This window comes from Engystomops pustulosus, chromosome 7 (assembly GCF_040894005.1).
Source record: "Engystomops pustulosus chromosome 7, aEngPut4.maternal, whole genome shotgun sequence".
NCBI classification, from domain to species: Eukaryota; Metazoa; Chordata; class Amphibia; order Anura; family Leptodactylidae; genus Engystomops; species Engystomops pustulosus.
Genome location: NC_092417.1, coordinates 74,705,290 through 74,731,341, shown reverse-complemented (window position 1 = coordinate 74,731,341; position 26,052 = coordinate 74,705,290). Strand labels below are relative to the sequence as shown.

The 26,052-nt window shown below is 42.2% G+C and overlaps 1 protein-coding gene across 5 annotated transcripts in view; it reads right to left on the bottom strand.

Moving 5' to 3' along the window:
• Window positions 1–26,052, bottom strand: part of CEP128 (centrosomal protein 128) — a 108,309-nt gene that overhangs the window by 77,118 nt on the left and 5,139 nt on the right. For all 5 annotated transcript variants that reach the window (XR_011848909.1, XR_011848908.1, XM_072116743.1 and 2 more), the window contains exons 2-3: window positions 2,842–3,003; window positions 2,334–2,420 (exon numbers count right to left, since the gene is read on the bottom strand). Coding sequence is in view for 3 of the 5 variants with exons in the window: in XM_072116743.1 (XP_071972844.1) it covers window positions 2,334–2,420; window positions 2,842–2,988 (234 nt within the window). In the remaining 2 variants the exon portion in view is untranslated. The remainder of the gene's footprint in view (window positions 1–2,333; window positions 2,421–2,841; window positions 3,004–26,052) is intronic.

Genomic DNA, 26,052 nt, shown 5'->3' with positions numbered 1-26,052 from the left:
CTTGTCGTAAAGACATGAAACTGGCATAACCGTGTGTATTACATCCATAAACCATCTGGCAGCTACTTTTTGCGGTACTTTTTAAGAATTCTGTCTAACAAAGAAATGAAGAAGTGATCACACCAATTAATATTTGTACATTTGAAAATAACTTCCATATCGGTTATTCCTAATAACTATAATGGCAACATTTACAAATATCGAAACTGTGTACTAGGAAATAGAGGATTTTCTTTCTGCAAAATGTTACCACATTACATTGCATCAAGGAACTTCATCTTGCTTATGCTCCCGATTCCAGACTGCAGATTGTTGCTGCTCCCTAAAACATCACCTGCCTCCTCGTCTGACAGTCACTTCCTACACAGCTAATTATCAGAGCTAATTACAGACTGTGTGAATAGATTGAGAACTTATTTTCCATCACTTATCTGGTTAATTGCTCTCATGAGGTCAAGCTTTTGTGTGGCATCAAAACACTGACAAGTCAGGTCCCAATCACACCGAAACTGAATAAAGGGAGATAGAAATAGCATAGACAAGAAGCGCAATGAAAAACACTCCCTCTAATTGCTAAATAGAGAAGTAGATGTTCTCCAGAATATAATCCTAGGGGCTAAAATATAAAGCAGTGAATGCTTTGTATGTCACCCAAATATTTGTCTGAATACCTCACCTTGTATGGCTGCTGATTTCTTCAGGGACACTGTCCGTAAGTCACAGAAACGTCCCCCCATAGCACTTGCAATTTATAAGCAGCTTCCCGAAATAAAAGTTGGTGGCAAGATGCAACATACATACATACATACATGACAAAAGTTCTCCCAGAGGAGAGAGGTCTGTAATTGACATCATAGGTAGACCTCAACTACAGACCTCTGATCTTTTTAAGTGGAAGAACTTGCACAATTGGTGACTTTGTTCTCCACTGCTCAAGTAGTGCAGCTCATCCAGGATAGCACTTCATTGTGAGCTGTGGCTGTTACCACAGGGTGCAGAGCATGGAGCAGGTCAGTACACCAGGCCATAGGAGGGCAACAATCCAGCAGCCCAATCTGTCAGAAGCAGACTTCAAGAGGGTGGTGGGAGGGCCTGATGTCCACAAGTCGGTGATGTGCTTGCAGGTCAACACCACACCGTACTGGGCAACTGGTATTTGCCAGAGAACACCAAGATGATTCAACATTGGTGCCCTTTGCTGGTAATGGTGTGGGGAGGTATTGCTTTGGAGGGTGCACAATCCTCCATGTGTTATTCAGACGTAGCGTCACTGCCACTAGGTACTGGGATGAGATCCCAAGACCATTGCAAGACCATATGTAGGTGCAGAGGGTCCTGGGTTCCCTCTGATCCATTACAATGCTAGACCTCATGTGGCTGTGGGGTGTCAGCAGTTCCTGCATTATGAAAGCATTAATGTTATAGACATGCAGTTAAACCGAGCAGTTCTGGGACATGAGGTCTCATTCCATCCACCAATGCGCCAAGTTGCACAACACACTGTCCAGGAGTTGGCAGATGCTTTAATCCAGGTCTGGGAGGAAATCCCTGATGGTGTGTTCACATGTGGCTTTTTGGATGTGTTGAAACGCATGCGCCAGAACGTGTGCATCTGAACGCATTCATTTTTATATGTTACAAAGTGTTTTGCTACATTACAAGTGTAAGCAGATGTGAAAATGTTTATATATTTGCTTACACTTACAGCAATGAAGAATATCACTTCCAGAGTAGCAATACTCATTGTAACATTTAAAAACGCCACATGGGAATGCACCCTCAGGAGAGCATCCACTGTCATCAGAAGCATGCTGAGGTGTGGTAGAGAGGTCTTAGACACCTGGAGGTCAAACATAATACTGAGCCTCATTTAGTTGTCTTGAGGCATTTCCACTGAAGTTGGATCAGAATTAAATTTAATTTTCTACTTTTACTGTAAGTATCACTCCAAATCCAGACGTCCGTTGGACACTAACTTCGGTTACAAACAGACCTCTCTGTCCACTGTTACCTCTGGTGAAGTTCTCTGGATGCCGATAATTTACTGTACTTCAGTCCAAAAATGCAATGATTTACCGAAAGGTGCCCAAAATGAAGCATTATTGTTATTCCTTGTTGTCTTTAAATCCAATAGTCAAAGGAACAACAAAATTAATTTGGCAGGAGTTACACTTACTAAATATACCTGATCTCACTTGCATACAAATTCAACTTAAGAACAAACCTATCTTGTATGTAACCCGGGGTCTGCCCTTATATACACACAATAATAACAATAAATAACAACAATAACAACAGGATAACAGGATAACAACCATAGGCTGACCACTCACAGTGGTGATGGCTTCTGTCTGATCAGAGTTGTACTCTCTGTACTGTCCAAGCATCTCATCAACTTGCTTTAGATTTCGACTGGTATCCTTAAAGAGAAAAAAAAAAAAAAAAAAAAAAATATAAATAAAATATATATATATATATATATATATATATATATATATATATATATATATATATATATATATATATATTTTATATATATATATATCCTAATTCTATAGACAGCAAGTTAAAAAAAGAAAAATTGCAAAATACTGCTAAAAGAGAATATAAGATATGGGACACCTATGTTATGTCCCATAGATCAGATATATACACTATGTAAATAGTGAATCAGAGTATCCTGCGGTACTTAACACTCTGCACTACATACATCTAGTAAATGCCATACATACAATGATGTGCAATTGCATTTAAACCACCTCAGACACTAACCCTGCACATAACAGGAGTGATATAATAGATAGAGAATGGGCAATAGATGAAGGGGACAACATGGGGTACCTGTAATGTATGTGCCAGCTTATGGATCTTTTCAGAGACTTCCCCCACTGCTCGTGGTCTGGTATGCATCTGTGACGCCCGTAGAGGACCCTTCCTGCTAAATCGAGACCGGAGGTGGGAGTCAGAGTCGCTGGACGAATCTGCCATGTGTACAACCAACTACTGCAAGAGTTGAAAATAAAACACACATTTAAAAATCATAATCTGGCACCATGATGACATACAATGATACTTCTTGTGACTTTTCATGTCTGTCTATTGCCAGTATTAAAGAGTAACTAAACCTTTGAAGCAAATAGGTTTTTGTTTCCGAAATCAATAGAGCATATGAAAATACTAAACATTATAATATACTTCACTACGTAAAGAAGCTTTTTCCTGAAGTGAGAAGTGTATCTGAAAACAATTAGCAGCTGTCCAGACAGACAAGGAGACTAATGAAAAAAACGTTATTATATTTTGATAGATCAGGAATTTTCAGACGCGGCGATACCTAATGTGTGATTTTCACTGTTTATTTATATTTATATCCGTTCTAGGGAAAGGGGGGTGATTTGAAATTTTTTTTATTATTAGTTTTTTAATTTTTACTTTGACTATTTTTCAGACTCCCTAGGGTACTTTATCCCTAGGTTGTCCAATTGATCCTACCATATACTGCCATACTACAGTATGGCAGTATATGGGGATTTTCGTCCTCATTCATTACAATGTGCTGATAGCACATTGTAATGAAAGGGTTAAAACTAGATAGACAGCCTCCAATGACGTCACGGAGAGCGACAATCTTTTGCAAGATGGCCGAGCCCGTGCCCCGCTATGTTTTTGAAGCCGCAGGCAGCTTTGCTGGCAGCAATGTGTGTGATCGGTGCGGTGAGCCCTCACCATTCACCCGCGGCCGGTCGTGAAAGGGTTAAAGGACATGAAGGATTGTAAACCAAGCACACTGACATACTGCTGTGTGTTCCCTCTGGCAGGGCTCACTCTTCTTATGCCTTTTTTTTTTTTATATACTGAAAAAAAAAAAAAAAAAGGCTTTAAGCAAAAAAATTTTGCAAAAAGAGCTTGAGGCGCTCTGGCCCCTTAAAAGCACCGATCATTTTCGCCTATAGGCGCACTTTTCCAAAACTGCCATGTGTCACCATATACAGTTATAATGTTATAAATCTTGAACTTAGTGGTATATTTTGGTTGAAATTTTTATCACTTATTTATAAAAAAATTAAAAAAAAAAATATGCAATTTTTTTTAGTTAGTCTAACTGCCCAAATTGGTTACTAACCAACCTTAACCATATGTCTGCTTTATGTTGACAATTTTTTATACTTTATTTTACTATGACATGCACAATGTGAACAGAGATTGTCCAAATTTTAAGGAAATTTCAGATTCAATTCAATCAAAACCAATTCATTTTTATAAGGGTTTTAAGAGTTCTTTTTTTTTTTAGAAACTCCACACAAAGCAAAAAACATACATGAGAAAAAAACATCACAAATTGTGTTGTGCAGTTTATTATAAGTAGGGCAATACCCCTCATGTGAACTTAAAGTACTTTAGGGGCCACAATGAGTGACAGGAAGCCCAAAGAGCTTTTGAAGGGCAGAAATTGAGGACTTTGCTAGGTGAGATTACGCATTTGTAAAGTTCCTGTAGTACCAGAACAGTAACTCCCCCTACAAATGACCCCATTTTGGAAACTTCTGCTCTGGCAGCAGTGGCCACACATGTGCCATTGAACCCTGCCTGACCACCTGGATTCAGCGATCATTACTACAGGATGGGCATGGGACAGGCAGTAACTCCAGCCCATTTCAGGTGCAAAAACGTTTGTTTGGGGTTTTTTTTTAGTGCAAATAACTCCAGCAGCGGTGGTCATATTCAAAGACAACAATCATTTCTAAGGAGCTACATTTATGGGAAATTATCATCTCATTTTTTCTTATATCACATCAAATTGAAGACAAATCATCTGCCATATACATACCGTACTTATATTAAATGTCAATGCCCAGATGACCCCTTTAAGACATGATTGTGTACAGTGACCTGCCTCTGCTGTAATTTATCAGTATGTAGAGAGGTAAGTGACATTGATAGTTATAAATGAATGTACTGTGGCACACCACAAGCTCTGCGACTCTCTGCTTTATGACACAGATAAGGACTCGGCAGAAAGCTGATGTCCTTGTGAATCCCCCGCTGGAGAATGTAGAGATTTCAGGCCAATTAAGAAATATTTCAGGTCTGTCCCCCTCAGTTGTCCCCAGCGACGTGATGGCGAAGATGATTTAACGAGGACTCGTTTATTGGTATGGAATAACCGTTACTTGGGCATTTTCACAGGTTTATCCCGCAGTTCTGGGCGGCAGGCAGTGAAATTTCCGGCTGATTGGATTTTGAATGAGCACCTCTTTGCTGGCAGCAGGAGAACCCGGCCCCGTGCTCTTAGTGCAGAGCGGCGGCCCACATGAAGGCTCTAATTGTGGGACTAATTGCAGCAATGTCAGTGTAAAGCTGCCGAGTGTCGGGTAATTACTGTTTAGCAGAAACAGCAATAAAATGGCCGCGTGATCACTCACCCCACAAACACCCCACTTGGCCCTTTGTTTTACAGCAAGCACTCAGGCTGCCAGCATTTTAGCTGCTGGAGGATTCGGCAATCACGGTAATAATTGCTGCTTATCAGAATGTGTATAAAGCCGTGTATCCAAACACTGGAGCGTGTGGGGGGGGGCTTTACCCGATTACACGTTAAGCCCATATTACATATATGTGGTTAATAGCCACCAAGAGCCCGCAGCACTGGAGAGATGAATAACCTGCCGGCAATTTCTAAATGGACCAGCGCCTGATGCTGTAATCCTGACTCCGATCCAGGCAAAGGTTGCTCACTCCTATAGAGATTAGAGATGATTAAGGAAAGATAATGGCAGCACACAGGACGATGTCTCCACCTGGAGCAATGCTCCTATGTAGTCTGAGGGGATTCTCACTTAATGCTTCTCTGCAGTGATAACATTTTAAGGTTTTGCAGAGAAAGGACACAATTTCATCCATATACGGTGGTTGCAAAAGTATTCACTCTTTAAAAATCTCCTTTAAAAGGAAATCTACAGTTTCATATCTTTCCATCCCAATGCAGGGTCTGTATATATATAAAAAAAAGTTTAACAGATATCCAAGTCCTTTGGGAGGCTTTACAGGCATATACCCGCGCTAATTACAGGGAGCCTTCAGGGATGCTCTGCATGAGAAATGTCTGGCATGGGGTTTTTTTTGAAGAAGTGAATATATATAAATTTGTGTCTTTAACATTTAAAAATTGCCAAAACCTCAAAAGGGTTTGAATACTTTTGCAACCAATTCTATATCTTTCTATTAATGGTTTCAGATTAACTAAAAGAATACAGCGACCGGACAACAACAGCTCAAAATAAATTTATAAGCAATGAGAGAATAATATATTATCCATTTTCTATGCTGCGGTGTAAAGAAGAAAAACACATCATGAATTAATATGTAGGCGGTTTTTCATCCATGAAACGGTGGTTATATGATGGACACATGTCCCTGACTAATCACAGTTGTATGAAGCCCAAGCAGCCACAGCACTATTGTACAGGCAGTCCCCGGGTTACATACAAGATAGGGTCTGTAGGTTTGTTCTTAAGTTGAATTTGTATGTAAGTCGGAACTGTATATTTTATCATTGTAATCCCAGACAGAACTTTTTTGGTCTCTGTGACAATTGGATTTTAAAAATGTTGGGTTGTCATAAGAATCAGGATTAACAATAAAGCTTCATTACAGACACCTGTGATAACTGTTACAGCTGTTTATTGTAGCCTAGGACTAAAGCACAATAAATTACCAATATCCAGAGGACCGTTTGTAACTAGGGGTCGTATGTAAGTCGCGTGTTCTTAAGTAGGGAACCGCCTGTATTACTACACGCAAACACCATTACCTATACATACACTGCACACTGGTTTCTACCTTACATGACGTAGATGAGGAACTCCAGCGCCAAGAACCTAGAGGACATTACATGTGCTACCCATCACATGCGTGATGTAGCACAGTTCAGTACACAGGCTGGGGGAGAAGCTGCTAAAGAAACACAGGCAGCAGGAAGCCTTCTCCCTCAGCTTTCGCTGTCCTCTGAGAGCAGGCTGCATCCACTGACAGGGGGCAGTGGGGGTGAGGGAGCTTCATTTAAAACCCCCAATCCCATCCCTGGTTCCAGCTCCATCTCCACTGCTTCAGAAAGTCATGTAACGGAGCTGTGGTCATAAAGGCATAAAGGGGCTGCATCTCACGGCCCAGACAGAGGATAGAGAAGTCCTTTAATCGCCTCAAGCCTTTCTGAAGGGGTAAAACTGGCTGTGCAAAGCTTGTAGAGGTGTTAATGCAACCTATTTAAAGGGCATATATTGATTTATATTCCTTAGAAAATGCTTTGGTCTTAACAGCATAAAGGGGTTTTACCACGAAAGAAAATTCTCACATCTCAATCCCCTAGTGATGTTAACACAATAAAGATCCCACAAAGTTACTCAGTTTAATTGCTGTGTTAGCTCCCATCACTCCCTAGGCTGCTCAGTGCAAAATTCCAGGGTGTGGCGGGGACTCTTAGCAGACAGATTATAATCCATCTAATTCTGTGGGGTGACAAAGTGGTTAGAATATCAGGGTACAGGTATATATACACTTTCATTTGGCTAGTGACATTGTACTAACTCACGGACACATAGAAAGAGAGATGAGACAGAGGAGAAATGCATGAGATGCCCATTACACAGAGGCTGACAGACTTTTACACTTTCAGCTCTGCTACATATCTGTTCTCAAAGATATGTGCCTGCCTCCCCCTTCCCCTGGATCACTTATCTCCTTGTAATTTGGAGTTTGCAGTCTCTCTGCTCACAATGTGAGTGACGAGTGTCTGTAAGCTCCGTGCTAGACTGCGGGGGGAGGGGGGAAGCTACAGGCTCAGAGCAGAGAAAGACAAGCTCAGCAAGCATGGCCATCACACAGATGAGGGCCCCCAACCCTAAGTGAGAAGTTACAGGGTCGTTTCTAGGGGCAACAAATTGTGTACAGCAGGACTGATAGTTCCATAGTTTCTACGGTTGAAAAAAGACACTTGTCCATCAAGTTCAACCAAGGAAGGGAAGGGATTGGATGAGGAAGGGATTTAGGGGAAACAATTCTATATAACATAACAATCAATGTTATTTAGGTGTAAAAAGGCATCTAGACCCTTCTTGAAGCTATCCGCTGTCCCTGCTGTGACCAGCGCCTGAGGCAGGCTATTCCACAGATTGACCGTTCTCATAGTAAAAAAGCCCTGTCGCCTCCGGTGATTAAACCTTGATTTCTCCAAACGGAGACAGTGCCCCCTCGTCTTTTGATTTGATCTAATCTGAAACAACTTACCACCATATTTTTTGTATGGACCATTCATATATTTATGTACGTAGTCGTCTCTTTTCCAGACTAAATAAATCTAGTTGTTTTAATCTTTCCTCATAACTGAGACCCTCCATACCCCTTATCATTTTTGTGGCTCTACGTTGAACCCTCTCCAGCTCCAGGGCATCCTTTTTATGGACCGGTGCCCAGAACTGGACAGCATATTCCAGGTGTGGCCGAACCAGTGCCTTGTATAGTGGTAATATTACATCCCTATCACGAGAGTCCATACCACTTTTGATACATGACAAGATCCTACTGGCTTTAGAGGCAGCTGATTGACATTGCATGCTGTTATTCAATTTATGATCTACTAGTACCCCCAGGTCCTTCTCAACAAGGGACTCTCCCAGATTTACTCCCCCAAGGACATATTTTGCCTTTGGATTATTGGCCCCCAGGTGCATAACCTTACATTTATCCACATTAAACCTCATTTGCCAAGTGGATGACCAAACATTCAGTTTGTCCAAGTCGCCCTGCAGCCTATGAACATCCTCCATAGACTGTATTACACTACACAGTTTGGTGTCATCTGCAAAAATAGACACAGTGCTATTAATTCCTACCTCTATATCATTAATAAATATATTAAATAGTAGTGGGCCAAGCACAGAACCCTGGGGTACACCACTCATAACTGGTGACCATTCCGAGTAGGAATAATTGACCACAACTCTCTGGATACGATCCTTCAGCCAGTTTTCAATCCAATTGCAAATGATTTCTGCCAAACCAATAGCCCTAATTTTACCCATCAGGCGTCTATGAGGGACAGTGTCAAATGCCTTTGCAAAGTCCAAGAACACAATATCCACAGCTGCTCCTCCATCCAAGCATCTGCTCACCTCTTCATAAAAGCAGATAAGGTTAGTTTGACAACTTCTATTCTTAGTAAACCCATGCTGGCTGTCACTTATTATACTATTTGATGTCACATACTCCAGTATGTAGTCTTTTACTAACCCTTCCAATACTTTCCCCACAATGGAAGTTAAGCTTACAGGCCTGTAATTGCCAGGTGAAGTTCTAGAGCCCTTTTTATATATTGGCACCACATTTGCCTTGCGCCAGTCACTTGGCACCACACCAGACATTACAGAATCCCTGAAGATTTTAGCCAGCGGTACAGCAATAACAGAACTGAGTTCTTTAACCCCTTAAGGACGCAGCCATTTTGTAGCTTAAGGCTCAGCCCGATTTTTTGGATTCTGACCTGCGTCTCTTTATATGGTTATAACTTTTGAACACTGTTACTTATCAAAGCGATTCTGAGATTGTTTTTTCCCCACATGTTGTACTTCATTTTAGTGGTAAATTTTGGTTGATAAGTTTTGCGTTTATTTACAAAAAAAAAGAAAATATGATCAATTTTTTGAAAAATTTGCCATTTTCGAAATTCTAAGTCATTGCGTTTTCAGGCAGATAGATTTACCACCTAAATAAATAGCTGAATAACATTTCCCATTTGTCTACTTTACATTTTCATAATTTCTGAAATGTTTGGATAATTTATTTTGATGTCACGCAGCTTGCAAATAGAATATCGCTTTTCCGGATTTTCAGAATTGACTATTTTGGGGATAAATACAGTTTTGAATGAAATTTTACATATTTAGCATCAAAACCCCCTATATAATCTACCCATTTTCAAATCTGCACCCCTCAAACTATCAGAAACAGCTTTTACGAAGATTGTTAACCCCTTGAGATCTTCATAGTAATTGAATCAAAATGGAGGTGAAATTTAGAATGGTCATATTGTTCCCTTATACGTTCATTTAGCACTAAAATTTACACATTTCCAAAATATAAAAAGAGAAAACCCACCATACAATTTGTTCTGCAATTTCTCCTGAGTACAAAGACCCCCCACATGTGGCTGTGACTTGTGTTATGGGGGCACAGCGAGGTGCAGAAGGGAAGGAGGGCGCTGCAGCTGCCAGGATTTTAGTTTCCTCATTGGCCCCTTTTGAAGGCTATAAAATTTTCGCTTTTTCGTTATTGGGGCCATGTGACGGCATTTTTTTTGCGGGACGAGATGCTTTTTCCATTGTTACCATTTTGGGGTTGGTATCACCTATTGTTGAAAATTTAGGAACTTTTTTTGAGGGCAGGAGTAGAAAAGCATCAATTCTGTACTGGATTTTTTACTTTTTTTTTTTTTGGTGTTCACCGTATAGACTAATAATCATGTTATCTTTATTCTATGGGTTGATACGATTACGGGGATACCAGACATGAATATATTTTCTTACGTTTTACTAAATTTGTCAAACAAAACCCTAATGTGGGGAAAAATCTATCATTTATGTATTGCCGTCTTCCAAGTGGCATAACATTGTTACATTTTTGGCTACGGAGCTGGTTGATGGCTTGTTTTTTGCGGGACATGTTGTACTTTGCACCAGTATCATGTTGGAGTACATATGGTTTTTTGATCGCATTTTATAGCATTTTTTGTGGGATTGAAAAGGTAAAAATCATAATTTTTGGAAGGTTTATAGCAGTTTTTTTTTACGGCGTTTATCGTGGGGGTTCAATAATGATTTACTTTTATTCTACGGGTTGTTACGGACGCGGTGATACTATATATGTGGGGTTTGTGTTATGATTTAGACTTTTTTTTGAGTTATATGTCTCTTTATATGTTTTGGGAGTTTGGGGCATTTTTAGTGATTTATGACTTTATTTTTTTATTGAATAACTTTTTTTTTTTTTTTTTTAACTTTTTCACTTTTATACCATGGGACATGAAGAAGCAATCATCTGATTGCTTCTTCATGATAATATTCTGCAATACTCATGTATTGCAGGATATTAGCAGTGTCAGCCTATACACTTGCATAGGCTGGCACTGTGCCAGTAAGATGACGTCACAGACGCCATCTTACTGGCAGTTCTTGCAGGTAACTCTGGGGTCCAGATCGGACCCCAGAGTTACTATAGCAACGATCGGCGCCCCCCGAAAACGGTTCGGGGGGGCCGATCGTGGGGGAAAGATCCCCCAGATGCATGTTAGATGCCGCGGTCGCGCTGACCACGGCATTTAACGGGTTAAGCACCCGCGATCGGAGACAACTCCGATCGCGGGTGTTACACTGGGGTGCCGGCTATTAGTTACAGCCGGCACCCCGTGTCTCCCGATGCCGGTTCGGCTCTGATCCAGAGCCGAGCCGGCATAAGCGCCGTGGCGGATATATCCGCCACTGAGTGCTAAGTCACTGCGCTCCGTGGCGGATATATCCGCCACGGAGCGTGAAGGGGTTAAGAACTCTGGGGTGTAACCCATCTGGTCCAGGAGCTTTGTACACATTGATTTTATTGAGCTTAGATTGGATAATGTCTACATTTAGCCAGCCTAGTATATCACAGGATCCATGACCCGCACTTGCACCACCCAAGTCAGAAGTTCTCTCTTCTATTGTATAAACGGAGCTAAAAAACCTATTAAGTATCTCTGCCTTCTCCTGGTCTCCAGTCACCGATGCCCCATTTTCAGAATAAAGGGGTCCAACCTGTTCTGACCCATTTTTTTTTTGCATTGATATACCTAAAAAATTTCTTGGGATTTGTTTTGCTATCTTTAGCTACCTGTCTTTCATTTTGTATTTTGGCTGATTTGATTTCCTTTTTACAGATTTTGGTAAGTTTTTTGTAAGTATTGAAAGCCTCTGGTGACCCATCAGATTTATATTTTTTAAATGCCCTCTTTTTCTCATTAATTGCCCTTTTAACTGTAGCTGTAAGCCACGCGGGGTGTAATCTAGCCCGTCTATACTTGTTACCTATTGGAATAAATTTAGAAGTATAAAAACCCAGGATAGATTTGAATTTCTCCCATTTAACATTAGTATCACCATGTGACAGTATCTGATCCCAGTCTATATCCTGTATTGCAGCCCTGAATTTTTGGAAATTAGCCCTCTTAAAATTCAAAGTTTTCGATTTTCCCACCTGTTTCTGCTTTTTAAAGTTTAAGAGGAAAATAATTATATTATGATCGCTGTTCCCAAGGGGTTCCCTGATACTGACATTTTGTACAATCTCCTCATTGTTAGAAATCACAAGGTCCAACAATGCGTCACCTCTTGTGGGATCTTCTACAAGCTGCAACATAAAATTATCCTGCAGAAAGTTGATAAAATGTCTCCCCTTCATAGATGAAGACGAGCCCTGACCCCAATTTATATTTGGAAAGTTAAAGTCTCCCATTATCACTACGGTCCCCTCCTGTGCAACCCGCTCCATCTGTTTATATAGGTGACCCTCTATTTCCTCAGAGATGTTAGGGGGTCTATAAATTACACCAAAAATAATTTTCTCAAAGCTCTCTTGGCTTTGAATTTCAACCCACAAAGTTTCAGCCTCCTCACACTCTGAGACCACTGACTCATTCACAATCGCTTTTAAGTCTCTTCTGACATACAGACATACACCACCTCCCCTCCTATTTGCCCTGTCTTTCCGAAAGAGTGTAAAACCTTGAATATTAACAACCCAATCATGCGATGCATCGAGCCATGTCTCTACTACACCAACAACATCTAACTGTTCCTCTAATATCAGAGCCTCAAGCTCGCCCATTTTGTCTGAGATACTTCTGGCATTTGTGAACATACAATTTAATTTTCCACAGTTATTTATCTGATTTAAAGTAATTTTACTGGCACATATATCCTCACCACTGTTCTGCAACTTGTGGATCTCCTTATCCACTGCCTTAGGCCCCCATACACAGCCCACATCACCACCCACCAACATAACCTGCCCCCTCTCTGACCTGTCTACCCCTTCAGTGTCTTCCTTTCCCTCCTCCCCCGAGCCTAGTTTAAATACTCCGCCACCCCTGCTAGGATCCTCTCCCCCAGCACAGCAGCCCCCCTTCCACTTAGGTGCAAGTTATCTGCAGAAAACAGCTTGCACCCCAGTGAAAAGTCAGCCCAATGCTCTAGGAACCCAAATCCCTCTGCTCTACACCAGGATCTGAGCCATGCATTTAACTCCCTGAGCTCCCGCTGTCTGCTCTGTGTAGCGCATGGCACAGGTAGGATTCCGGAGAATACTACCTTGGAGGTCCTTTCCTTAAGCTTTGAACCTAGTTCTTTAAAATTATTCTTCAGGCTCCTCCACCTACCATCTATTCTGTCATTGGTACCAACATGGACCACGACAGCTGGGTCATCCCCAGCCCCTCCCAGTAATTTATCCACCCTTTCCACCACATGCCGAACCCTGGCACCAGGGAGACAGCAAACCATTCGGTTGAGGCAGTCTTGGCGACAAATTATTCTATCCGTCTTCCTGATTATAGAGTCCCCTACAACCACTAGCTGCCTTGGCTTACCTGCACTCCCATCCACCCTACTACTAGCTGGTCTGCTCCCCCGGCTGTGAGGGAGAGCAGGATCCGCTAGGGCTGCCATTTCTGACACTGACGTCCTTACATCATTGCACAATTTTGCAATTTTGCTTGGATGTTCAGAGTCAGAGTTGGCCTTCCTTTTCTTTGACCCCTTCCTACCCCCTCTAGTTACAGTAACCCAGCTACCCACCTGGCCCTGCTGGCTTTCCTCTCCACCCTCCACTTCTACCCCGCTTATTGCTTGCTCAGTGAGCAGCATACTCCTCTCAAGATTGTCAATTGCTCGCAGCCGTGCAATATCTTCCTCCAGATCTCTAACACGAGCTTCCAGTAGAAAAATATGGGCACATCTGTCACAGCGGTATTCACCCTCGAACTCTTGCTCCAGCAGTGTATACATGCGGCAGAGTGTGCACTGGAGCATACCACCAATCTTGCTAGCCATATCCTAGTAACAAAACAGTGATAAGTATATAAATCAAGAGATATAAAATGTAGGTTACTTACAGTTCTGTGGACTTCTCTTTTTCAAACTCCGCTTTTTTCAACTCACTTAAGTTCACTAGGTTGGACTTATATCTGAAATTCTGAATTTTTGTTAATAACAGTAAAATAGAATAACAAAATAGCACGTTCTCTGAGTACATATAAGAAACTTGTGGGAATAACCCTTTAAGAAAGTGTAACCGAAACTGCTTTAGATGTCTTCTTAAAGAGATATCCTCATCTGGGCATTCATATTTAATTTAATTCATCTGCATATTCCTATATTTCCTCATTTACACGTTATTAAAAAAAAAAAAAAGTGTACCAGTGTGAAGATAAGCCGTCTTTCAGTATAACCATCGCTGCTCCAGTGATTACACAAAAAAAACAAATAGTTTTTGCATATGAAATGGCGAGAGTCACTGGTTGTCCCACAGGTGCCTTGGAAGAAATGAACACAGAATCCAGGTTGTCTGGCAGCATCAATAATGAATGCCTGGCCACTACTGTACTGGAAGAGTGCGGGGTGGTTGTATCCAAGGACAGCCATCTCATTTCTAAGGAACAGCATGGCTACATTTATGGGAAATTATCGTCACACAAACATTTTCTTAACAATATGCAATTGAAGAAATGTGTATACTTGGTATATTAATTAAATGCGAATTCCCAGATGGGAATACCCATTTAAGTTTAGAGAAATGTTTTGCTAATAATGTTTCTGTCAGGGAAATGGAGAATTAAAGAGGACGTTCACACATTAGGGACTAACATACCATTCTTTAAGGGCTGCTACATAGAATCAGGGGCACTTTAAATTTTGTTTCCAGCCCCTCTGATTGCTGAGATATCAGTCTTGTTAATCCTCTAAACTTTTTAAAAATTAAAAAAAAGTTATCCCTCAGTAAAAACAGCAATGCTAAAACAAAATCAGATTTTCTCCATTTTTTTTTTTCCATTCTTAAATTGGGAAAATAAAAGGTTAACTATATAAATCAGGTATCACTGTAATCGTAGTGGCCCAAATAAAACTCACGGTGTCCCCCACAAGAAGCCCAAAACAAGAATCAATTTTTTTTCCCTCCATTCAGAAATTAATTTATGTTTTTTTGCTTTTATTTAGCCCTCTCAGAGTCATTTGAAACCCAAGCAGCTCACTCAAAACGCAAGTCTTGGCGATTCTTATTAAATGTGAAAAATCGCACCTAAAGTTTTGAGCCTTCTAACAACCTACAAAAATGAGAAGATGCATTTAACAAACATGTCAAAATAAAGCAGACATAAGGGAAATGTTAGTTATCCACTTATTTGGGTGGTCTGACTATCTGCATTTTTCAAACTTTTAAAATGGAGAATTTTTTCTGAACAGCCAAATTTACTTTTTTTTTTTTAGCAAAACGGAACACAAAAATTATCACTTACATTTTTTCAACTAACATGAAGTACAATGCGCCACAAGAAAGGAAAAAAAAAAAAAAAAAAAAAAAAAATCACCGGAATATTTTTAAGTGTTCCAAAATCATAATAGGGACACATGACAGATTTGCCCATACCTGACAAGATCCATTTTTTTTTTCAAAATTGCCATTAAGGGGTTAATAAACCTCCTAACCTTCAACAGGTGGGCATCTCCAGATCTCTTTTACACACACAGGGGGAGATTAATCGCGCACCGGCGAAGGATAGCGGCCAAAACCCCCCCTGCAGGAAAATTATGTTCTTCAGGCCCATAAAAAGCAGAGAGCACACAGACAGAGCGAGGACTTCACCATCTTAACCAGAGGATGGCAGCAGGGCGCACGGGTCATCCACCACATGCCAGTATACACCGCCGAGATGTTATAGGAATACAACAAAATCTGTCTCCTCACTAAAGATGTTACAATTCAAGCAGATCTCAAAGTATATTTTGTGCAAACTGTGTGAGAAAGTGAATACACGGGGATGGACCTACATACAGAACAACAGAAGTGGTCCTACAGAAGTCAACATGCAGAGATGGAAAGAAGTGTAAGAAAACAGAGATGACTTAATATTTATTCTTATTTCATCCTGAGTTATGGTACATCCTGTATTCCAGATATGATCTCACTGTTCAGCTGGAGCAGTCACTGTGTACATCAATCATATCAAGAGTTACACCTGTATAATACTACACAGCTGCACTCACTATGCAGTTACCTGTTACAAGACACAGTGGGGGAGATTTATCATAGTCCTATGTAGCTTCTTGGCATATAATTGTCGCAAGTTTTGGCGCAAACATTGTTTTTTGCAGGGTTTTTTTAGCGAGAAAAAAAACGCAACTCTAAAGTCATGCAATGTCGGAAATAATACACCACAGAGTGTGTAACAACACATTTATCAACTGAGAATTTTCAAGAGAACGCAAATTTAATCGCAAAACTACACCACATAGGAGGTGATGTATGTGACTCCATTGCTACTACAGTCTTTGCTCAATTTTGCTCAAGTTTTTTCTAAATTTTAGAACGTACGTAGAACTGGTGCAGTCTATTCTCATAGAGCACATACAGCCGTCACATGTAAGGCAGGTAACACTGCACATACACCGGACAATAAATCCGACTGGTGGAAACCTGCCAGCCTAACACATAGACAACTGCTCAAAATCCTGCCTTATGATAAATCTCCCCAGTAAGTTTGTGGACACTAGCAAAGTGCTTACCAGTGGAGAAGTCTGATTATTAATAATAATAATTCTTTATTTAGATTGTGCCTACAAATTACACAGCGCTGCACAGAGCTTGCCAAATTGGTCCCTGTCCCCTTGGGGCTCACAATCTAATAAACCTACCAGTATGTTTTTGGAGTGTGGGAGGAAACCGGAGGACCCAGATGAAACCCACACAAACACAGAGAGAACATACAAACTATTTACAGTTGTTGACCGGGATGGGACTTGAACCCAGGAGCTCAAGGCTGTAGTGCTAGCCACAGAGCCACCTTGCTGCTTGTTTTGTATGTTAAACTGTAGGTCCAAGACACATCACAGAATGCACACTTCAACACACAGAGGACCATGGTACAATAATTGGCAGAATATGCAACTATGCGTTGGTCAGTATATGGAGAAGAGAGATGTCTATACAGGGCTGCCTCCATGTGTCTTTAGAATAGGACATTGTATTACAGAGGCTTGCTACTGACACCACAATTCTCTGCAGGAGCAGAGAGAGGATGAAATCCGCCTTTCCCTGAGATACATAAGATCATATATAATCCACTGCTGACAGCACGCTGTGACATCTCTATTATGGTGCCTGTCACCTGTAATCCGGTTTGTGCTACATACAACCGCATCTCCAGCTCCCACGCACGCTGTCACTAGAACAGAGCAGGACATTACTCTGTACAGGAAGGAACAAGCATCATTTGGGGGGGGGGGGGGGGGTGGATGTTGCTGGACATGACAAATATTACAACACGGTGCTGCATGCATGCACTGAACCAAGGCGCAGGCATTAGGAGGCAAGACAGGACAGGACCTGCTGGCCTCAGGGCAATACACAGCACTGTGAATAACATACTACACTGACTCCAAGGGGACAGCTCAATGGCTTGTTTTCTCTCAATGCTGAAGAATTGCTCTCATTAATAGCATCATAACTATCATTCAGCAGGCAGCGCCCTGCAGAGAGCGCGGCTGTCAGCCAATAAAATACTGCTCAATACAAAAGTCAGTGACTGGAGCATAGCGGCCAATTTCAATATACCAAGTGCTACACTGCCCCCTACACATGAGCCCAAGGCAGTGCACCTGCAGCTACATTACACCCAGACGCATTGGGACAAGCAATACAGGAGTGGCGACAGCAACTATCCAACTTGTGATGACTAAGTTGTAAGATAAAGTCATGAGCTACACTAATGGCAAAGGTCCCTCAATGCTGCTGGGTAATAAATCTTACATCATCAGACAATTAAAACATATCTGGTAGCGGAACCTTTAAAGAGGACCTGTAACACACCCCCCCCCCTAATCCCAGCCCTATTCATTTATTTATTTTTTTTTTTTAAATGTAGGTTGGCAAGAAGTCGGATCGATTAAAACTAAGATGTCGTGTCCCCGTATCCTGTCCCCTAGAAGTCGGCGGTATTCATAAGGGGGGCGGCCTACACAACCCCTCCACGACCCTGTCAGCGGGGACCTGTAAGAATAGCATGTATTGTGCAATCGCTGCCAGCTCTCTGCGATACGGCCGCGAGGGGCTTATTCACAATGCCTGCCGAATATATGTATATATATATATAACATTTGTCCGGCGCTGTGAATAATCACGGTGCCACCACATCGCAGAGAGCCGGCAGCGATTACATTTATTGTATAGATTAATACGGACGCAGTGATACAAAATACACTCACCGGCCACTTTATTAGGTACACCTGTCCAACTGCTCGTTAACACTTAATTTCTAATCAGCCAATCACATGGCAGCAACTCAGTGCATTTAGGCATGTAGACATGGTCAAGACAATCTCCTGCAGTTCAAACCGAGCATCAGTATGGGGAAGAAAGGTGATTTGAGGCCTTTGAACGTGGCATGGTTGTTGGTGCCAGAAGGGCTGGTCTGAGTATTTCAGAAACTGCTGATCTACTGGGATTTTCACGCACAACCATCTCTAGGGTTTCCAGAGAATGGTCCGAAAAAGAAAAAACATCCAGTGAGCGGCAGTTCTGTGGGTGGAAATGCCTTGTTGATGCCAGAGGTCAGAGGAGAATGAGCAGACTGTTTCGAGCTGATAGAAAGGCAACAGTGACTCAAATCGCCACCCGTTACAACCAAGGTAGGCAGAAGAGCATCTCTGAACGCACAGTACATCGAACTTTGAGGCAGATGGGCTACAGCAGCAGAAGACCACACCGGGTGCCACTCCTTTCAGCTAAGAACAGGAAACTGAGGCTACAATTTGCACAAGCTCATCGAAATTGGACAGTAGAAGATTGGAAAAACGTTGCCTGGTCTGATGAGTCTCGATTTCTGCTGCGACATTCGGATGGTAGGGTCAGAATTTGGCGTCAACAACATGAAAGCATGGATCGATCCTGCCTTGTATCAACGGTTCAGGCTGGTGGTGGTGGTGTCATGGTGTGGGGAATATTTTCTTGGCACTCTTTGGGCCCCTTGGTACCAATTGAGCATCGTTGCAACGCCACAGCCTACCTGAGTATTGTTGCTGACCATGTCCATCCCTTTATGACCACAATGTACCCAACATCTGATGGCTACTTTCAGCAGGATAATGCGCCATGTCATAAAGCTGGAATCATCTCAGACTGGTTTCTTGAACATGACAATGAGTTCACTGTACTCAAATGGCCTCCACAGTCACCAGATCTCAATCCAATAGAGCATCTTTGGGATGTGGTGGAACGGGAGATTCACATCATGGATGTGCAGCCGACAAATCTGCGGCAACTGTGTGATGCCATCATGTCAATATGGACCAAAATCTCTGAGGAATGCTTCCAGCACCTTGTTGAATCTATGCCACGAAGAATTGAGGCAGTTCTGAAGGCAAAAGGGGGTCCAACCCGTTACTAGCATGGTGTACCTAATAAAGTGGCCGGTGAGTGTATGTAGGGGTTTTTTTGTGTTTTGTATACTTAGATTTTTATAAGTGTGGTGATTAGGGAACTTTTATTGATTTATTTACTTTTTATTATTAAAATACTTTTACTTTTCCACACTTGTTTACATGTATTGCACTATGTAATGTAAGTAACTGAGCATGCGGAGGCATGCTCAGTTACTTGCAGCAAGGTCTTGCAGGAGGCAAAGCCCGGTGTACAGGGGACCCAGCAGCCTCGGGGGAATACGCCAAACAACAGGGATGCAGCAGGAACCAGGATAAATCCCCTTACAAGCTGCGGAAGTGCAGGACCGTGGCGTATAAGGGGTTAAAAATCCAGGATCTCCTGCAATCTTTTGCTGACATGCTGATCTAAATAACATTGATGGTTATGTTATATAGAATTGTTTCCCCTATATCCCTTTCTCATCCAATCCCTTCCCTTCCTTGGTTGAACTTGAAGGACAAGTGTCTTTTTTCAACTGTATAAACTATGATACTATGTAGTAAGGTGGTGCATCAGAATGGGGAACCTGAATGACCACCGTAAAAAACCCGATCCGGTGGTCATTAAGGTGTTGACAGAACCCCGAAATAAAGGATTGTAGAGTGTTTGGTATTAACCGGAATAGTACCAACAGGCTGCGGTCATACATTGCGTTTCAAAACAAAATCGAATGTAGTGGGGAGGGGCTTGGCCCGGTCGCTTCTACGTTCCCACAGAAACGCATGCAGGCATGTCCATACATTTTTAGGCTTACTCCAAAAGCCCTAAAGCTGCAGCCAGCAAGTACTACACATTGGCACCAATGTACAAGACGGTGTACTGTGTACCTTTTTTTTTTTCTTTTCAGTGCAAACCATTTAAGAGGTTTCAGCACCACATATGTGTGGTGCTGCACAACACCTGACGCAGCACAAGTTTCTGTCCACAAATCCTGAATCTAGCGCCCTCTGCACACTACACAGGCAAACTGCAAATAGTAAATGTGGGCCAATGTGTGTAGATGATAAGAAGTGCTCTGACCCACCTTCAATACTAGGAAAGCTGCAATTACAGATGGTATCGGTTTAAAAACACCACAATACACAATGTAGAACTTAAGGTTACAACATACATCAGCCTACACTGCAATCATGATAAATTATTACATATCAAAATAAGCACAAAGAGGTGCTGCAGGAGTATGACTACATATGTGGTGTGCAGCTCCAGGTAACAGCCTGCAAACTGTCACACCAGCGCCACCTCCTGGTCTTCCCATCAACTTCCATTCCTCATAAACTAGGACCTTGTGTTATGGAAAAGAGACCTGGGCCGTAGTCCTATTTTTACGCTATTAAAAACTAGTTTTTTATTTTTCTGCATACAAAACTGTGAGGGTTTGTTTTCTGCGTAAAAAAGTGAATTAGTCTTACCGGTAATTCCATTTCCTTAGTCCACCATGACGGCCCACCTGGAGGATGACCCCTTGACCTCTGTAGGGACAGGAAGCAGAGAAGTTAAAAGGCCCCACCCCGGCATCCGTACTCCAGTGTCTACCAAATAACTACACCGGCTTGGATGCAACCCGATTTATTGCCTGTTAATATGCACAAACAATTAAATCAAGCAGGTTTATAAATACATTAAATGACATATCTAGGGTGGGAAAAAATATATGGGCCGTCATGGTGGACTAAGGAAATGGAATTACCGGTAAGACTAATTCACTTTTTCCCTTACGTCCCCATGACGGCCCACCTGGAGATATACCAGATGAATTATTTTTTAGGGAGGGACTACGGCCTGTAGTATCTTTCTCCCAAAGGAAAGGTCCATGTTATTCGGAATGTCCAATCTGTAATGTTTAGCGAAGGTAAGAGAAGACGACCAGGTAGCCGCTTTACATATCTGCTCAATTGTGGCTCCTCTTCTTTCAGCCCAGGAGGTAGCCATTGCTCTTGTGGAATGGGCTTTTATGTTATCTGGGACAGCCATTTCCAGAGCCTCATAAGCCTCTTTGATAACGGTTTTTATCCATCGGGATAAGGACGATTTTGAGGCCTTCTTCCCTTTGTTTTTCCCTTGGAATTGGAGAAGAATATTAGAGTCCTTCCGCCAGCTCTTAGAGACTTCCATGTACCTGAGTACTATTCTTCTTACATCCAGGGAATGCCAGCTGATTTCCTTAGCGGCTCTTGGATTCTGGCAAAACGAAGGTAGGACCACTTCCTGGTTTCGGTGGAAAGCTGTACAAACCTTGGGGACAAAGTTTGGGTCAAGCGTTAAAATGATCCTGTCATCTGAAATTAAACAATAAGGTTCATTTATAGATAGAGCCTGAATCTCGCCAATCCTTCTTGCAGTAGTGATTGCAATTAAGAAGGCAGTTTTCAAGGTAAGGTTTCTAAGGCTTACAGATTCAATTGGTTCAAACTGAGGTCCAGTAAGAAAATTTAGCACTAAGGATAAGTCCCAGGGAGCTACTGAAGGTTTAACTGAGGGCCTGATTCGGACAGTTGCTTTTACAAACCTCTTTATCCATCTATGATCCGCCAGGGATGAATCAAAGAACACACTTAGTGCTGCAATCTGGACTTTAAGGGTACTAGTCTTAAGGCCCATGTCGAACCCAGCTTGCAGGAATTCTAAGATCTGTAAGATATTAGGAGAAGATTGATTGGGAACTGCTGGACCACAGAAAGAAATAAACTTCTTCCATATCTTCAGGTATATAGCTGAGGTAACTGGTTTTCTACTGGATTGTAGAGTAGAGATTACCTTGTCCGAAAGGCCTTTTGCCCTCAAAAAGCTCCTTTCAGGATCCAGGCCGAGAGCTTGAGATCTTGTGGCCTCGGATGAAAAAGCGGCCCTTGATGGAGGAGATCTTCCTGAATGGGTAGCATTAGAGGTTCTGCTAGAGCCATCTTCTTTAGGAGCGGAAACCAGCTCTTTTTGGGCCAGAAGGGAACAATGAGAATGACCTTGGATTCGTCTCTTTGAATTTTCCGGAGAACTCTTGCAATTATAGGCAGAGGAGGAAAGGCATATGTCAGAGGAGCGTCCCACTTGTGGCTGAATGCATCTAACTTCGAGGTGGTCTCTGAATAACTGAGAGAGTAGAAAAGTTCCGCTTTCGTATTTTCCCTGGTGGCAAACAGATCCACTACAGGTATTCCCCACATCTGGGTTAGAAGCTGGAATACTTTTTGGTTCAGACACCATTCGTTGTGGTCTAGTTTTTTCCTGCTCAGAAAATCTGCCACCTTGTTGTCCTTCCCTCTCAGATGAACTGCCGATAAGGACTTGATGTTCAATTCTGCCCATGAGAATATTTCGCTCGAGAGGTCTGAAAGGTCTGGAGATCTTGTACCCCCTTGATGCTGTAGGTAGGCTATTGTTGTTGAGTTGTCCGACAGGACTTTCACGTGTTGTCCCACCAGAAGATGACTGGCTGTCTTCAGGGTTTCCAGGACTGCTCTCAGTTCTCGATAGTTGGATGACATTCTTTGGATATGAGGAGGCCAACTTCCCTGGAAGAAGGATCCTGCTATATTCGCACCCCAGCCCTTTTGACTTGCATCTGTCTGGACTATAGATAGGGGCCAAGGATGCCATGGAACTCCCCTCTGTAGGTGTGTAGGAATGGTCCACCACATTAAGGACTGTTTGACCGCAGGAGTAATGCTGATGCAGTTGTCCAGATGTAGGGGATCTTTGTCCCATGATTGTAGTATCCAACCTTGCAGGATTCTCGTATGGTTCTGTGCCCACTGGACACACTGGATGCAAGATGTTAACTGCCCCAGGAGCTTCATAGCATCTCTTATCGAGCATCTCTGGCGATGGAGGAAAACATTGATCTGACCTACCAGGCGTTCTGACTTTTCTCTGGGAAGATAAGATTTCTGGTCCACAGAGTCCAGGAGGGTTCCCAGGAAAAGGATCTGAGTATCCGGATGCAAGGCAGATTTCTCCCAGTTTATAATCCATCCCAGATTCTGTAGCGTTTGGATTGTAAAGTCTCGGTGTAGAATAAGTTCTTCTCGATTTTTCGCTATTATGAGTAAGTCGTCCAGGTATGGAACGACCAGGACTTGATGTGTTCTTAAGAAGGCTACGACCTCTATGATGATTTTTGAAAACACTCTTGGCGCTGATGCTATCCCAAAAGGTAGAGACCTGTATTGGAAGCATAGTTTCTTCCCCTGTGGTGAGACTATTGCAAACCTCAAAAACTTTTGAGACGGAAGGTAGATAGGGACGTGGTAATATGCGTCCTTCAGGTCTATCGTGCACATGTAGGCTCCTGGATGGATCAGGGTTACTGCAGACTTTATTGACTCCATCTTGAACTTCCTGTACAAGAGATGCTGGTTCAAACCTTTGAGGTTGCAAATCATCCTGTGGGATCCATTTGGCTTTTGGATGAGGAACAAGGGGGAGAAGTGACCGCCCTTCCACTTTTCTTCTGGAACAGGTGTAATTACATCCATCTGAATGAGTTTCTGGACTTCCTGAAAAATTAAAACAGTCAACTTTTGAGACCCCAGCCTGGTAAGGATAAACTTGTGGGGAGGAAGAGATGTTAATTCTAGCTTGTACCCTTGCTTTATTATGTCCAGAATCCAAGGGTTGGATGTGATCTGGGACCATCGTGCAAGGAACCCTAGTAACCTTCCTCCCACTCTGGCGTCATTGTCTCCCAAATGAGGTTGAATTACTGGAGCTGAGGAGGAAGCCTCTACCTCTACCTCCTTTCGGATGGCTCCAGCGCCCTTGCTTGCCTTTGCCTCTGTATGAATTTTTTCGATCTCTAAAGTCCTGAAAGGGCTGTTTTCTGGGTGGCTTTTTAACCTCAGGAAACCCCTTCTTTTTGTCCGCCGCCTTCTCCAGAATAGAGTCAAGTTCAGGACCAAACACAAATTCTCCCTCAAATGGAATGCTGCAAAGTTTGGACTTTGACCTGAAATCCCCACACCATTGCCTTAGCCATAGCGCTCTTCTAGTTGCAATGGACAATGCTCCTTCTTTTGCAGAGAACCTGACGGATTCACCAGATGCATCAGCAATAAAGGCAGTAGCCGACTTTAAAGTTGGAAGAGTCTCTAATAGGAGCTCTCTGGGAGTGCCTTCCCTAATGTGATTTTCCAGCTCAGATAGCCAGAAGTACATCGTACGAGCAACCGAGGTAGTGGCTACATTCGCTTTTAGATTAAGCATAGCAGACTCCCAAGCTTTTTTAAGTAAACAGTCAGCTTTCCTATCCATAGGATCTTTTAGCTGGATAGAATCTTCAAAGGGCAGGTCAGTGCGCTTTGTTAATTTTGTTACCTGGACATCAACCTTGGGAGGTGAATTCCAGAATTTAGTATCATTTTCGTCAAATAATAGACGATTCCTGAATTCCTTAGACACAGAAATCCTCTTTTCTGGATCTCTCCATTCTTCCTGAATGAGTTGTTTGAGAGTATCATTAATGGGGAATACCCTCTTTTTCTGGGATCTAAGGATGCCAACAGCTCATCCTGAATGGATCTAGCTTCTTCCACTTCTTCAATTTTTAGAGTATCACGAATGGCTTTAAGCAATTGGTCTAAGTCGTCAGAGGAAAACAGATATCTGGATTCCATTTTTGAAGCGGATAGAGAAGTGGACGGCTCCAATTCTAAAGAATCCTTAAAGGAGGAATTATCCTCTGAGTCAGGGTCTGATTCTGAGGCACATATTAAGGCCCTTTTGGGTGGAGGCCCAGGGAGGCTAAGTGAGGCTATGGAGGAGGCTACAAAAGAATGGACTTCTTCCTTAATGAAGGCACGTATCTCTTCCCTAAAGCCTGTTCGCTCTTCTTTTAGAAGGTTATCCAGACATTCCTTGCATACTGGTTTTTTATAATTAGAATTAAGCCTTGTATTGCACATGTTGCATTTACGACAGGCTGATTTCTTCCCATCTTTAGAGGGATCTTTGCTCCTCACTTTCTCTTTAGGCTCCTGCCAAGAGATAAGTGACAGCTTAGTATTTACAGGGGATATAACATATATATGAATAGAGCCCCTGCCCCATTAATCTTTAAGACACTCACAAGGCCTGTAGACAGGGGATCTGATACAGAAGATTCCATGGCCAGGACCTCGCTAGAAAAGATAGATACTTCCATGGGTCCTATAATCATAGGTAAGGGGGGCTTATTCACATACAGCAGTACAATATATGCAGAATCAAGTACATTAACACATCAGCCTAGTGTACAGTACCTTATCGGCGTAGTGGTAGGTGATCTAGACCTCAGAGTCAGAGTGA